The following is a 16,627-nucleotide window of genomic DNA, read 5'->3' on the forward strand; positions in this document are numbered from 1 at the left end:
GACAATTCCTCAGCTGAAGCTGTCTTCTGTGGAGTTTCTAGGCTGTGGCAAGTTAGTAGTTAAAAGCTAACCATCAGAGGGCCTAAGTCAGGAAGTAACACCTGTTCCTGCCATTCCATTCTGGGCTGACTGAAGAGGGCATCCCACACACTTCCTAACTGCACTCCTCCAGTGTTTAATAACAGCTCTGCTAAAGTAAGAAAAGAAAGCTAACCACTGACATTGGAATGTTAAAGTCCTTGAGGATCTGGAAAGGTGAGTTCCAGTGTGAGAGATGGACAGTTTGCAACTGGATTGAACAAAAGAGACGGAGGCATATTGAGATGGAAAATGCAGAAAAGGCCTGGTTTAAGCATTGTTTGTGGTATATGAAAAGCATCAGAGAAGTAGACAGAGAGCTGGATGACAAATGGGGTAAAGAGAACATTGTGAGGGTATGTACCCTGAAGATAGCAACATCCCACTCTGCCCAGCTCTCTGTATCCAGTGAATAGTCTGATCATCCACTGTAAGCAGTGATCTTTCAAGTTTATGAACAAAGATGCTCTAACCTTATATTTCTATACCTACCAGCATAGATAGATAGATAGATAGATAGATAGATAGATAGATAGATAGATAGATAGATAGATCAGCATCTATCCCTAACTCAGTCACCAGAGGTTTTTTAAATATGCTGATGGGAACAATCCAATAAAAACAGGGGGTTGCTTAAGCCAGAGAAGAGGAGTACTGGGAGGAGGAAAGCCCAGGGAGTGCCAAAGCCTGGACAAAGGAAGGCTTGGCTTTTTATAAAATGATGGATGCTGCTGGTTCTGTTGTTACCAGAAGGAAACCCCAAGTGATGGATATCCAAGAAGTAAGCATGGAGCTATATGTTGTGAGGACATGTGACCTAGAGAGGAGGAGGCTGAGAGGCAAGAGGGCTGTAGGTATGCGTCACCCAGAAGGCACCCAGTCATTCCCAGATGGAATTTGGACCGGAGGGAACGAGAAGGTGTTAGGCACAGGGCACAAAATTTTCAGCCGCATGATGAGGAAATCCAGGGTCTCTAATGTACAGTACTGTGTGCCTATTGTTAAAAACACTACCAAGTTAATATCCCTGTGTTGCATACATGTAACTTACAGAGGGGACAGCTCAAGATGGATCCATGTATTAGAACTGCTATTAACTCTAATTATTCTCATGATCATATGGCATATCCATACCTGAGCTCATCAACTGTACACCTCAAGTACATGTACTCTGGTTACCGATGCTTCAGTAAAGGTCCCTTTCTATAGAGAAATTAAGAAAGAGGCTTGTTGAGTCAAACCTGGGAGCACAGTATATATTTGCCACTCATTCACAGTTGATTTAGAAACTTTCGTTGTCTTTCAGCTTTTATTATCTAACCTCAGAAATGGGCCCAATAGTACATGGCTAACAGGGCCACTGGGAAAACTAACTTACAAAGCTGAGGCAATGCCTCTAACATGTTCTTAAAAACCTAGTTCCTACCATCATGTGAAAGTTGCATCGATTCTGTGTCACAGAAAATGCACACACACACACACACACACACACACACACACACACACACACACACTTACATGTAATCCCCCTGCCCCTGCCCACAAATGATGAGCATAGATATATATTGGTTCACTATGTCTTCTGAGCTAGGAAAGCAACATTTTGCATTGAATGCATACACATTTAACGGAAAATGCATTTGGGGGAGGGGACAGCTGCTTTTGTTTTGTTTTTATTTTTGTTTTTGAGTTTTGTTTTGTTTTTGTTTTTCTACCTAGCTACAAGAGCTTTCATTTTCTCTTTCAAGATGTATATGCAGATAAAGACAGAAGTGTGCTGCATTGCTAACATAGGTGGTGGGGGAACTTGCCTCATTTATCAAATGGCAGGCCGTGTCTATGGCATATCAGCCACTGCTTCCAGAGCACAGGGTGTTAGTGATGGACTCTTCTCCCACCCATGAGACACTAGGGTCCCGCTAACTGTCTTTGGAACTAACCCAGGACAGCTCAGACTCCTGTGGGGTCAGTGATATAGAACCTGAAGAGGAAGGCAGGCTTCCTGTTTAGAAGATCAGCTACCTGACCCTTCATGTACAGAGTCAGGGCACACAGGTCCTGTCACAGCACTGGACACTAAGGCCCTTTCAGACCCTCCTCATCAGAGAGCTAACGATGATCAGAAGCATTTGAGAATTCCAGGCCCAGCCTGGCAGTGGGAGCACCAACGGCTTCCCCCAGATGGCTGAGTTAGCTCCAAGTCCCAGAAATGCCACCAGGACCCAGGCTGCTTTCCAGGCTCAGTGCCCATATCTGTCCACTGTTGTCTCCAGACAGCACACATGGGTACTTGTCTTGGATAAGAATATTTACAACATAAAAACCATAGAGGGCTCAGCTGAGAAAGAAATGGGTGTTTTCTGTGGTTGGCCTTCAGGACCACCATGCAGAGGTGGTCACAGTGCCTTCTAGAGGCTTCCTTCCTGCTGATGCTCGGTGTCCACTTGCCTCGCCTGCTGAGCCTTGCTTTGCTCCATGGAGAAAGTGGGCGCGTGAGCCATGGGAGCAAGGAAGATGAATCACTCAGGGTTACTAAGGCAAAAAGAAAATACGACTGGTCTTGAGCATTCCGACCCCTTAACCTCACCCAGCCCACCAGCTCTGCACCACTGGACCATGTGGAGATAGCCCTGCATGTGGGACTTCTGCCTCTAGGAACCAGGAGCCCATTTGATTTATTTAAATGTGGTGCCACCATTGGGTGGGGCTGCTAAGGTTTATGTGGCTTTCCACTTCACATTTTCCTTTTTGCTCTCCTCCCAGGAGCCCTTGCCAAGCCTGCTGTGCCTCAGCCTGGTCCAAGCCAGCACTGAGGATCTTCTAATTGCAGGCTGCCCGCCCTCTGTTATCTTTCATGTGGCAGCCCCGGGAAACTACAAGGCTGGTCCTCATCTGAGAACCTTAGCCCAGGTGATAGCAATGGTTGGGATGCAGACCTTTGACCCCAAAAGCCTTGGGTCGCTGACCTATACTAGAAGTTGTCAGTCAAAAGCAGGACGTTATTTAAATAAGCATGGTTCTTGACCTTCAAAAAGATCCACTCTGTGTTTGTGACATCTGCAGTCACTTTGGCCGTGGCTAAGTGGTTTTTTGTTGTATTTTTTTCTTCCCCTCATCCTCAGATTGCATAGCCCACTGGACGCACCCAGCAACCCCTTAAATTGTAGCTGGGCTATTCATGGCCCTTTCAAGCAGACAGAACCATGGCAAAGGAGACTGCTTTCTACTGTGACCCCTATCACCCTGGTGGCAGAAAATGTAGAGAAAGGACTTCTCATTTTGCATTCACAATCTCTCAGTGATTGGAGTTCTCGAAGGCAAGGGTACCACTGTGAGGGATATGGCAGGGGTGTGGCAGGGATGGTCCGTGTGCCAGCGCCGAAAGTGGCAAAACAAAAGCCATGGAGATGATGAAGGGGAACAGAGAAAACTTACTAAATGCCACTTGTCACCAAATTGGCTTATAATCTGGAAGCTACCCCTTGAAGGACAAGCTTTTGAGGCAGAGATGAGTGCCACAAAGCCTGCCCAAAGCACTTGCCACAAGTGCCAACGCTATAATTAGTTTCCCTGGCAGAGACTGCTATGAGTGGTTAGCAATGTCTCCCACGGGTGAGAGGAAGGAGAGCAGCAGGCTGGGGCCCAGGATTTGCTCTCCCTCCCTCTCAAGTGCCTCCAAAACTTTCCTCCTTGCTAAATCCTCTCTATAAGCCGGAAAGGAAGGGAAGCTGGTGTCTCAGATGCCCCTTCAGATCTTCGTCAGAGATGGTTCTCTGAAGCATGTGTGCATGTGTGCATGCATGTGTGTGTGTGTGTGTGTGTGTGTGTGTTTTGTATGTACATGTTCATATAGGTGTGTGCATCTATGTGCAAGTGTATAAAGGCCAGAGGTGGATGTGGAGTGTCTTCTTCACTCACTTTCCACCCTAGTTTTTGAGGCAGGGTCTCTCATTGAGCCTGGAGCTCACAAATTCAGCTAGTCCAGCTAGCCAGTGAAGTCCATGGAGCCACGTGTCTCCACCTCTCAAGTTCTGGGGTAACAATCAGCTCCTACTACTCCTGGCTTTTGTGAAGGGGCTAGGCATCCAAACCTGTGTTCACACAAGTGCTTCACCAACAAGCCATCTATCTCCCTGTCTCGTTGAGATCTCAGCCCTCAGTTCTCCAGAGCCTTTATTCAGTGCATCGTCTGCACCTCCTTTTCTCTCCATGCTGGATTAAGCTGTTGACTTGCCCCTTCCCCAGAGTCTCTGGTTGGGACCTTCACATCCTTTTTATGTCCCTAAGGACATCCTTGGCCATGGCACAGTTCTTGAGACTATTGGATGACTAACCATCCATTCAGTCTTCATGAGCCTCCTGAATTTCTTGTTTCATTTTTCATCTTGACACATTGTCTCCATCCCTCCCCTACTCAAATGTTTCCTCCCCTCCTCCCCTCCTCCCTCTTCCCCTCCTCTCCTTCCCCCTCCCCCCTCCTCCCCTCCTCCCCTCCTCCCCTCTTCTCCTTTCTTCCTCCTTCTTTTTCCTCCCACACCTCCTCCTTCCCATTCCCCTGTCTATTCCTTCTAGCTTAGGCACACAGGCAAGAATGGAATGGAATTTTCTTCTAATTGTTTACAGGAAGATATTCATGTTATATTTCATGCAGTTCACAATTATGAGAATTTTTTTTGCCTGTTAAAACCTTGCTGGAGAGATGGGCCATCTGTTAGGAGAGCTGCCTGCCCCTTTAGAGGACTAGGGTTTGATTCCCAGCATCTCCATGGCAACTCAAAAGTTCCAGAGGATGCAGGGCCCTCTTCTGGCCACCGTGGGTACTGGCCAAGCACATGCATTGACATAAAATACAAATCAGTATTTAAAAAAAATATATTTAATACCTTGCATTGGCTGCCATGCAGAAGTCTACCTGATGCCTGCCTGTGGCCTGCTATCCGATATAGCTACACAGTTTGTCAGAGCCATTCTGTCACCTACCATTGCAAAGTTTCCTCCAAACCTTCTCTCCCTCTGGAAGCCACCTCCCTTTACCCTACATTCCTCAGCATTCCTATTGGTCTTCTTTTCTTTCCCTCTTCTTCAGTTAGAGAAAACTGGAGCCCTGCATGAAGACATGTCTCCCCAAAAAATATATTTTTGGCTCTCGGTGCACAAAATCACTTTGCAGTATCCAGAGCTCGAGCCCTCATCCCTTCACTTCCGTCCATGTTAAAGCATTAGCTTAAGCAGTAGTAGGCTGTGTGAGAACAGCCAGGAAAATAAGCTGAGGTCCACATGCCCCAGACTAAAGGAAATCAGACAGCAGGCCCAAGACCGAAGAAGTTCTCCAACGCCCCGTGGGTTCTTTCCACTCGGTTTCCATGGGACCCGTGTTAGGGTCGGGAGGACTTCCAAACACTCTGAATTATATTCTGTAGCAAAACACGGAATTCACTTTTAGGATGATAAAAAGTAAAAGAACAATAAAAAAGAGGAAAGGGAGCAGCAGAGATGGCCCAGCAGTGGGGAACACGGTCTGCTCTTCCAGAGGGCCTGCCCATTCTCATCACCCACACAGCGGCCCACAATCCTCTTTAACTCCAGTGCCAGGGTATCTGGTGCCTTCTCCTTGGCCTCTGCGGACACCAGGCATGCATGTGGTGCACAGACATGCACACAAGCAAATACTCATATCCGTGAAAATAAATAAATGTTTAAATAAAAAGGGGGGCCTGGGGACCAGTGTATAAGAATTGAATGCCTTCAAAGTCTGATACTTTGAAGCCCCAAGACCAGTTGGGAACATCCCTTGTGGGCTGCATTTCTATCTAAGCACCCTCAATCGCTGTCAAAAATAGACCTGCACTCTGCCTTCTGGACTTGTAAATATCTTCCAGCTAACCACCTAAAATTGTGGGGCTTGTTTAGGGGACACTCCTGTAGGGGTTAAAGGTTGTTCTTTGACTCACTAAGCCAGGAGGCTTCTTGTAGCCATCCACATTTTCTGTGATCTGGCTCTGGGACCTAAGACCTACAATTCCCCATAGACAAACAAATCACGAACAGATGAGAACTCCGAACTCCTAGAGCCTCCGGCCTCTGCAGGGAACTAATTCTGCAGGGCTGGGATGAGACCCGGGCGGCTGGCTCTATGCTCTGCAGACCCTGTTAGCTGTCTGCAGACTGCAGATGTACTCTTTGCTCCTCCTGAGGCAGTAGTACTTGCAAGCTGTACCTGTTTAAAAGCTTTGTGGAGCTGGGGTTCAAAGCCAGCAGTGGGTATCTGTTGTCGGGAAAGGTGTTGCAGCACATGGTTATCTTAGTAGGGAGAAGAATGTTGAAGTTCAGCTTCATATGGTACAAGGTGTGGACCTGCCCAGCAGGATGATGGTACAAGAATATTGGTGACACAGGCACCCTTGCAGTGTCATGGTGTGCTCTACCAAAGCCATGGGCTAGGCATGATGGAGAACAGCTGTACTCTCAGCCCTCGGGAGGCCAAGACAGGATCATGAATTCAGGGTCATCCATATATATTGATCACCAGCACAGCATACAGCCCAGGCTGGTCTTGACCTTCTTATATAAGTGAAGATAACCTTGAACTCTTGATCTTCTGACCTCCATCTCCCAGATATTAGGATTATGGTACAGATGTGGGACACCACACATGGCTTGTTCAGTGCTGGGGACCAAGCACAGTGTTTCCCAGCCCCTGTGAAGAGTGGAATAATTAACAGACACTGTCTGCCCTTCCACCTAGGATATGGAGCCTCTCTCTCCCCATACAGATACTTCACCATCCTGAGGGATGCTTCCACCTCCCAACAGCCCACTCTCAGAGCAGTTACCATTTCCGGCTTCTCTCTCAGTGCTACAGCAAGCTGCATTACAATCATTTGTTCATCTTTCTTTCTCCCTGGCTGGACTCTGAGCACTTTAAACATCGCCATCAAAACTTCAATCTACCACCCAATCTCACTCACATCTCTGCTGCATGCCTAGCACTATGCCAACGATAAATACACACCTCCGGGGGGAGGGAACCCACAGATGCCTGCACCCTCATCCAGGTGAGCTCTCAAGTCCAGAATCCGCTCTCCTTCTCCTTTCTCATGTGAACAATGCCTGTTTAAAGGCAAGGGCTGCTCACAGGAGCAAGAGAGCTGATTTCCTAAGCCCAAATAGAGAAAGCAAAGCAGAGATGACTTTGGGAAATGACTTGGAATTGAGTGTATCTGTGTAACCTGAAAAGAGATAGATGTAGTCTGTGCCCAAGGGCAGGGGCAGCCAAGAGGAAGGCTGAGATGAAAACAAGGCTCACATGCATCGGCTGCTTACGGCGTCCACCCTTCAGGTATCTGCATGGACCTCTGGTGGCATGCTCCATACAGAAGCCTCCCGAAGTCTCTACAGAATTCAGACCCCGCTTCCCCTTCAGATAAGCCACTGAGCCTGTTCTCCTCATGACTTGGAAAGCTAGCTGCCAGGTTTTGACTGTTTGCACCACTGTCCACCTAGCCTTGGACACCACAGTCAAGCCACCAGATTCAAGAATGCGTTCTCCTCCAGCACAGTAGGAGCAGGGTCATCCTGGTGGTAAGAATGGGCGTGTTCTTGCCTTCTCAATTGTCTGGTCTTCGAAAATCAGTGGCTCATAGTCACCACGTTACACTGATGGCTCCAAGTTTCATAGCAGAACCTTCTAGATTCTCTAAGGGCATGCCCTCCATGCCCTTCCTGTTCCCAGAACCTTCTAGATTCTCTAAGGGCATGCCCTCCATGCCCTTCCTGTTCCCACAATCCCTCCCAGCGACAACCCAGAGCCTGTCTAGCTGATACAAGTTCTCCCCCAGACTTACTTCCCTAAGAATGTTCTGGGCACTCTTCTCATAACGAAGAAGGCAAGGGCTGGAGAAGAGACAGCCAGGCCATGGAGCTTGTCCTTCAGTCCCAGTCCTGAGAGAATCTAAGGAGTGAGAGCATCCTTTGGGGGAGGCAGCCTTAAGGTCCCACAGAAGCCCCAGTGTGTTCTCTGTGGAACTAACTGTACAGCACAAAGCATATTGTGTTACAATTGGGCATAGCCTGGAGACAGGGGAGACCTAGGACATGCGTTCCTTGGCTCTCCTTCGGCTCTACTAGGAAGATGCACACCCTGTGAGGTGATCTCCATGAGTCTCAAGTAGATTCAGGAGTGTGTGGGTCAGACGGAGGTAGAAATGAGCCCTGACCAAATAGGGTGGAGTGCCGTGCACGTCACTGCATCACCATAGTGCCATTCAGACATTCCTTGTGGTGCTATTTTTACCACAGTAGTCATGAAATTGGTGTCAGATGGGCCGGGCCAGTTCCTCAGTCTGAGAATAGGAGGTACCGAGGTTCTTTCCAGGGAAATGGGGTGGGGTGCATGAAGGCCGTTAAGAATGTGTTTCTCAGAGCCCTGGGCTGTGTTGTTCCAACAGTCAAAACAGGCTCATCGCCCCATCCTCTTCAGTTCCTGCCCCCATGAACTTAACAAACTAACAGACATAGGTTGAGTATCTTCTGAATGCAAACTTTGAGCAAAACACTGAGGAGTCAGATAAAATTACGATCTGTGGCCCTAGAGGAATCTGCGTATCCCTGGAAAGGAGTGTCATGCACAGAGACAGTGTCTACTGGACTGACTGTCCCAGACACAAGCCTGGTAGAGGGACGATCTGTTCTGTGTGGGTGCAGGGAGATGACATCTGGCTAGGGCTGACTTTTTCAAAGATCAGCAAAGGTATTGGATAATAGAAGAGGTCTCTGGCAGGATGGGGTAAGGAGGAGAATGGCAGACTGTTTTTCAAACACAGGAGTTCTGACCTAGCACACACCAAATCCACAGTTCCTTTCCCAGCACAGCCGAAAGCAACTGTGGTGGCACACACGGCCCAGTGCTAGGGAGGTAAAGCCAGGAAGATCAGTTCATGGTTATCCTTGGCCATATAGAATGATTGAGGTCAGCTTGAGCTACAAGAGAACCTCTCTCTAAAGACAAAAATCTGTAGATATATCCAAAACTCAGTTGTGACCTTGGTTCTCCTGAGGACCCACATACACACCTGAACTGCCCATTTCCTCTAGAGGCTGCATAGTAGGGACGCTGGAGCAAGAAGCCACCTGTTTCTTCCAAAGGACCTACTTTCTGAGACTGGGATCCAGAATTTGTCCTGAGAGCAGAGCCAAGCCATGAGGGTTGGCCTGCAAGTGGCAGTGGCAAATTAGGGTGTTAAAATTGGACATAAACTGGGGACCTCCCACTATGGGCTTTGGAATAGAGAGTATAGCTAACTCCTGGTTAAGGACCAAGACCTTCCTCACCAGCCACAGGACATAAGACTGAATTACTTAAGGTTAAATAGAAGCTAGACGCTAAGGGCAGAACGTTGTAGATCCTGTGGCTTCCAATCTGGGCTCTAATTTATGTTACTAAATGTCTGGAAACTCAGGGAGAAGTTTAACAACCTAAAATGGGGCATAAGGGGAAAACAGGAAGACCTGTGCCACCAGGAGGTGGCAGGAAGTAGATTCGCAGCCATGCTCTGCTGTCTGGGATTTGGAGGCCTGCTTCTCCTTTTCTCTGACCAGGTATTCCAAGCCCTAGCCCTAGCCCCGCCCCTAGTCATGTGGATTCACAGGCACAACCTCTGGTCAGGCACCATCTGTCTGGCCATAGCCTCTTGGCTACAGGCTTGTGGGAGCCCCAGGATCAGCTCTGTGGTCTGAATAAAGTGGCAGTGAGATTAATGGTGTCTCAAAATCATGTGACTGAAGCCATTCTCCTGTGTCTCTAAATAGGGATGAGAGAGGAGATGTCACTGGGACGCCAGGAGGCTTTTGAGATTTTCAAGAGGGACCACGCTGACAGTGTCACCCTCGAGGACAACAAACAGACTCTGAAGCAGAGGTAGGATGGAGTCAGAGAACTGCTGGTCCCCCAGCTCTGGTAGGCCAGGCCTGAGCCTCTGTTCTTCTGACTGGTCAGCCTCAAGCCTGCAAGAACAATCCAGAGTCTCTGCGGTTTCACATTTCCCTGTGTGCACCCTGATCTGAGCTTTCCCAACCCAGTGCTGCTGTAAGCCACTTGTACGTCAGGAGTCTACAACTGGCTGCATTAGCTCTATGGACAGTGCTCACCTTGTATATAATTTTCAGCAACCTGGGACTCTTACAAATGCCTTCATAATCTCCAGGGGAAAATAAGTCAGCATGAGGGATAGGGGCGGGGGGCGCTCAGTGGGTCACGTGCTTGCTGTGCATTCGTGAGGACTTGAGTTCTAGTCAGCAGCACCATGCCCTATAGTCCCAACAGTGGAAAGGCGCGGGGGGAGGGGGGGAGAGGAGGGAGAGAGGAAGAGAAGGAAAGAGAAAGAGAGAGAGAGAGAGAGAGAGAGAGAGAGAGAGAGAGAGTTTTTAAATATATAGATCAAATTACACTCTTAGGTCCTCCATAGTTTTTGGTTAAAATCGAGACTTGGTGTGGATGAAAGGCCTGACAAGAGAGATGAAGGCTTAATACAGCTGCTACAAAGGAAGGATGAGAAAGTTGGCTGGAAGCTGTTTCCCAGGAGCAGGAGCATATCTCAGAGTTCATCAGGAGTCCAGCACTTTGAAGAGTGGGCTAGACCCTCTTAGTCCCAAGAAGTGTGTGTACCTTGTAGCCTGTCAGTTCTCCTCAGGAGTAAATATCCCACCTGGGCTCCTAACAGGGCATATAGGAGAACTTTCATGGCTGCTCTGCTTACAGCTGGGGATAGTTAAACATACTGTCAGTCCCCATGTTAAGCAGTTGACAGGTAATATAACAGGAAATCCATGGATTAGGATGTAGTGTTGGTGGGATGGACTAGATGCTTGCACATCAACGTGCATAGACCTTAAAGGCAAAACTAGGAAGGAGCACAGGTATTTACCCCAAACCAGAGACCTCCATCCAAAAGATCCACCTGAGTCTACCCTAGGAATAGGGGTAGACACGTGGCTCGCTGGTAACCGTGATTCCTACTTAAGCATGAGGGCCTGATTTCAGATCCCAGCACCCATGTAAAACTCTGGACTTGGTCACCCAAGGGCCTCTCACTGCAGTGCTGCAGGGATGGAGCCAGAGAGACCTTACCTCAAAAAATAAAAACAAAAACAACAACAACAACAACAAAACCAAGGGGCAGTGCTAAAGGAATGACTCCTGAAGTTGACTTCTGGCCACATCCGTAGCTACTGGGATTTTACTGGAAAGTGTTCTTGCTTGCCCAGGGTGGGCGGGGCTGCCACAGTTCTCATCTTCCTCTTGCCCATTGTGCAAATGAATGAATAAGACTCACTCTTCTTAAAAAAAAAAGTCTTCCAGACAAGAAGTCAGTCTTTAGAGCCAATGAAAAGGAGGGAGACAAGCCCATTCTAAAAAGAAAATTCTACATCTGTTTAATGTTAATATAATGGTAGTCATTAAGGACTGCTTCATGCCAAGAGGCAGTGGGGTACCACCAGGAGCCTCGCCTTCTCTCTGGACTTCTGCTCTTATTCTCATTCACAGACATTATTCAGTTGTTAGAGATTACTGGCTATGTCAGGCAGGTTCTCTGGAGGAAGACAACCAATGGAATGAATACTTATCACAAATGGGAATTATTAGATTAGCTTATGGGTACAGTCTGGGGAGTCCAAAGAGGACATTGGCACACCAAAGAGAATGAGAATCCAATAGCTGCCAGTCAACAAGGCCAGAAGGCTCAGAAGTCCCAGTCCAACTTCATCAGCATGGAAATCTAACAGAGTCATCAATATTGTGTCCATGTCGGAAGGCAGAAGAAGATGGAGTCTAGTGTCAGTGAATAATTGGCAGTGACAGCCACACATGCTGCCTTTTACTGGGACATCTTCAAAGCCAGGCCACCTGCTGGATGGTGGTGTCAACTTAGAGAGTGAGTCTTCCCTTCTCACTTAATTCTTCTTGGGAATATCCCCACAAACATGCCCAGGGGGTGTCTTCTGGGTGGTTCTAGGCCTGCGCATGTGCATGCACACACACACACATGCACACACACACACAGCTACCTACAGCAGAGGACTAGGAGAAAAATTATTTGTATATGTATATGTATAAAGAAAAGGCAAACAAACAAAAAAACAAAAGAACAACAAAAAACTGTATTCCAGCAGCAGACATTAATATAAATCTCCAGAAGCGCAGACCTCCCAGTGGCTCTGACAAAACATAATCTTCAAGAAATCCTGGTGCCTTCCAAATATCTACTCTAGTGCTGCCTAATGGCAGGGAGGACCAACACAACATCTGTAAATGGTGGAATTCAGACAGACCTCAGTTTCCCACCCTAATGTAGCTCTCACATTTCTACTATCCCTCAGAACCCAGGACCCACTGGCCTGGGCCTCCCATCTTACTTCCTTTGTCTCACATCTAGGAACTCTGTGGTGTGATGGTTTTGGTATGTCATCCTGTTGAGACTGGATCTACCTGACCAAATACAAATCTCTAGCCCACACCAAGAGACTCATCCCTAATGAAAGGATTGCTGATATCCCAGAATCTCCCATGGTTCTCTCCACTTGGGGTTTCAGGAGGGCACACCCCATGTTCTACAGCAGGAGGCAGTCTAGTCTCTGTTCAGCAGTACACATCAGTGCATGGACCTCAGGTGTGCCTGAATGCTGACCCCTGGTCTTGGGGAGGTTCACTGTCTGTATGTGACAAGAGAAATAAGATGTCACATTAACAGGATATTTGCCCTTCATTGGCCTACAGTGTTTGAACCTATTCTTCAGCGGAGTGTTTTTCCCCCCCGCAGGGGAAAGTAATTGTTATTCATAATCACTCCATTTTGTAGGCATGATTCATCACCCTAATATATAATAAGAAGAGGGTTTGGCGACCCTGTGTTCTGTAAATATCAGTGCCCAGGCAAAGCATAGGGAGAATTTCCTTTGTGTCAAAACCCTCTTATACACTAAAGCTATCAGACACAAAGTACCCATTAAGTAACTAAAGAGGAAATGAACAAAGAAAAGGACCATGACTGGAAACCAGGCATTAATAATATATGCTAAACCAAGAAAATCACCCCTCATTCACTTGGATCCTTGTAGCATAGAAGTGAACAGCAGTCTAGAGGCAATAGAGAAGTGGGCTGGAGAAGTCAGTGGCACCATCTGGAAATGCTACCCATGATGAACAGGAGCTCTTCAGTTCCTGTTAGACTTTAATTTTAACCTTTATTATTTTTCCATTTGACATTTATATTTATATTTATACTTTGTCTGCTGAACTAGAATTATAAACTCTGAGAGCAGAGACTAGATTAGCATCTTCTCAGCATCCCCCTGGTTCTTAAAAGGATACTGGACAGGAGCGAGCGCACGCGCGCACACACACACACACATGCACACACACACACACACACACACACACACACACACACACATGCTACTTAGAAAACTATTTTGTCTGAGAACACCTATTTGAAATTGACTTTGAGGTCTCAGCAACCAAGGAAACTTCTTAAGCTTTGTTGTAAAGGATTCCCTTTTGAATCCTTTACAATTCAATTCCTGTTGAGAATCAGGGAAGGAATTCTCAGCCAGCCAGAGAAGACAGCTGAAGAGACACCCAGAAAAGGAGCTTTAATATGTAAAGGAGATGCAAGGGGAAGCCAGGCTGGATCTTCATCACAATAGGCCTGGAGAGAAAAGCATTTGCAGCACAAAGTTTCTGGGGAACTGAGTTCAGGCCTCCAGAACTTACATAGAAGCCTGACACAGAGGAGGGTAGTGACAGGGAGACCCCTGGAGCTCACCAGGCAGCCAGCCTAGCCAAATCTGTCTCAAAAAAATAAGGTGGAGAGTGACTGAAGAAGACAGTGGCCATAGACTCCTGTCCTCTATGCACATGCTGTGAATTCCTGACAAGAAGCTGTCTACACAGGCTAACTCTCGGAGAAGTTGGAGCGCTGCAGTAAGAGCAATCTTCAGCCTAACAAGAGCCATTCCTCACACAACTCTTGAGTCAGAGCTGTCATCCTGATAACAAAGAGAAAAGCCTATGGAATGTAGTCACTAAGAACAAAAAGTATTCTCCACAAAGGAAGGGCTAAGACTTCCACGAGAGAACACCTGTCCACCTGTTACCCACATCTCTGGTGTTTTTAAAATGCCTTGATTTGTAGATTTTTTTTTTTTTTTTTTTTTTTGGTGTGGTTGAGTTACCATAAAAAAAAAAATGTCCATAAAACTGCTTCAGTGTTAGAACATAAAACTGGAGGTAACTTACATCATTGCTTCCAAGGCAGGCTCACTCAAATCTGGCTCCAGATCTCTGGAGCCCGTGTCCAAGCGGCCCCTGCCTGAGTTCTCCTGAAAATTGTGTTGGGTAGCCAGGTGTGCGATTCCTCACGGCTTACAGCTAAGCGCATCCTATCTTCAGCTCTCACACACCGAGGGTGAAATAGCATTCTCCAAGTCACATCAGACTCCATTTCAGTCCCCTGTGACAATGAGAAAGTTGGTCACAGCATTAATGCCCCTAATATGCATCTGCAGGGACCACTTCATTAGAAGCTTGGTTAGGTTCTAGCTGCGAGGTCTGGTTCCTGCTTCCAGAATACTACCCCAGCTCCTAGCTCCCCCACAAGGGCTCAGTCACTAGCACATGGACTCCAGGGCTTCAGTCCACACTTCCCGGGAAAATCTGCTGAGCTGAACGAGCCTGCATTTTTGCCAGATGCCTCTGCACTGGGTCCCTGAATGGTGACAGGCCCTTACTGAGAAGACATCAACAGCCTATGAGGAGCCTTCATCTGGAAGCCAGGGGTGAAGTCCTTAGCCACCCAAGCTTGTAGGAAAGTTCAGTCCTCTTTCCTTGACCAAACAAATGGACACAGATAGCAGCTAGGCTGGAACTCTCACTACTTTCCCAGCTATCACGGAGCACTGGTGGTCCCCGGCCCTTTCATCTGTTGCATCTCCAAACAGATGAAGGAGTCACAGACCAACCCCTAAGATCTCTAGGCTTCTCTGGAACCCTGTGGGATTTGAAGCATTTGGGAGACGAGGAGGGAGAAGAAAGATTGTTGACTGACCTAAGGTAGGCAATAGAAAAATCGGGCAGTCAGATGGAAGGATTTCACCTAACATGCTCTGTTTTATATGTATTTTGGAAACTTCTAGAAGAAAACATTTCTAAAGTTCTGTGATTCCTCAAAATCCCAGTCACTCCCCACTTACACAGGAAGGTCTTTTGACTATACCCCACACATAGATAAGCCCCTTCCTAGGTCAACTCAAGCACTGTGGCTATTTTTATCCAACATAGAATGTGTCCTGATTTGTTTCCTGACTGGTCATCAGTGGCTGATATCTGCTACAGTACTATAGGTCAAAAAGTCAATGGTATTTAACAGTATTTTCTTTAACTATGATGTTGGCATCAGGGTAGAAAAAACTTACCACCATGTTCCATTCTGGTATCCTTGCACCATAAAACATCAGAAATTGAACCAATTCAGCAATGAATATAAGAACAAACTATTTTATTTTATTTGTGTGTGTGTGTGTGTGTGTGTGTGTGTGTGTGTGTGTGTGTGTGTAGGTGTTTTGCCTGCAAGTCTATATGTGTACTACATGCATGCAATGTCCCTAAAAACCAGAGGAGGAAGCTGAATGGTGGTGGCACATGCCTTTAATCCCAGCACTTGGGAGGCAGAGGCAGGCAGATTTCTGAGTTCGAGGCCAGCCTGGTCTACCAAGTGAGTTCCAGGACAGCCAGGATTACATAGAGAAACCCTGTCTCAACACCCCCAAAACAAAAACAAAAACAAACAAACAAACAAACAAACAAAAACAGAGGAGGGTATTGGATCCCCAAAGACTGAAATTATAGATGGTTGTGAACCACCATTCTGGTACAGGGATTGAACCCAGGGTCTCTGAAAGTGCAGGCAGTACTCTTACCCACTAAGCCATTGTTCTATTTCCCATTATATATAAATCATACACATTTCAGTCTTTCTCTGTAAGCATACCATATTAAGCTTATTCAGTTTTCTTTTGTAACCAACCCATCCTAGGAACCTCTCAGACATCTCTGATTTTTTCAAATATAATAATATAGGATGGATAGCAAGAAGTTAAAATTGCCTTTATTCTTTTATTTTTCCTCTAGATTTTCTGAAGCAAAAGCTCTGGGAGAAAGTATAAATGAAGCAAGAAGTAAAATTGGTAAGCAGATGATATTCTGGAAGCTTCTTTCACAGAGCATTTCCCAGTGGACATTGGATGGTGGTCTACCTTCCTCATATAGCTACAAAGTCTAGCTTGCATCCCTCCCTGCCCAGGAAGCCATGACACACACCCTCTTTAAGAAAGGCACCTTTGTGTGTGTCAAGCCTGAGCTTGTGCAGGGTACTCGCTGGGTTTGCCTACCCCAGTGAGACAGATTTACTGCTGTGTTGCAGCAGTAGCTCAATCTGTCATAGCCGTATAATCATGGCAACATTGTCTCCTATTTCCAAGGACTGTGAAACACTGT

At 46.9% G+C, this 16,627-nt stretch overlaps 1 protein-coding gene across 1 annotated transcript in view; it reads left to right on the forward strand.

Moving 5' to 3' along the window:
- Kif6 (kinesin family member 6) overlaps positions 1 to 16,627 on the forward strand; it is a 319,301-nt gene that overhangs the window by 231,902 nt on the left and 70,772 nt on the right. Inside the window, exons 14-15 of the mRNA XM_031347801.1 lie at positions 9,886 to 9,994; positions 16,262 to 16,317. Of these exons, the coding sequence (XP_031203661.1) occupies positions 9,886 to 9,994; positions 16,262 to 16,317 (165 nt within the window). The remainder of the gene's footprint in view (positions 1 to 9,885; positions 9,995 to 16,261; positions 16,318 to 16,627) is intronic.

The sequence above is a fragment of the Mastomys coucha genome, unplaced genomic scaffold (genome assembly GCF_008632895.1).
Source record: "Mastomys coucha isolate ucsf_1 unplaced genomic scaffold, UCSF_Mcou_1 pScaffold3, whole genome shotgun sequence".
Lineage (NCBI taxonomy): Eukaryota > Metazoa > Chordata > Mammalia > Rodentia > Muridae > Mastomys > Mastomys coucha.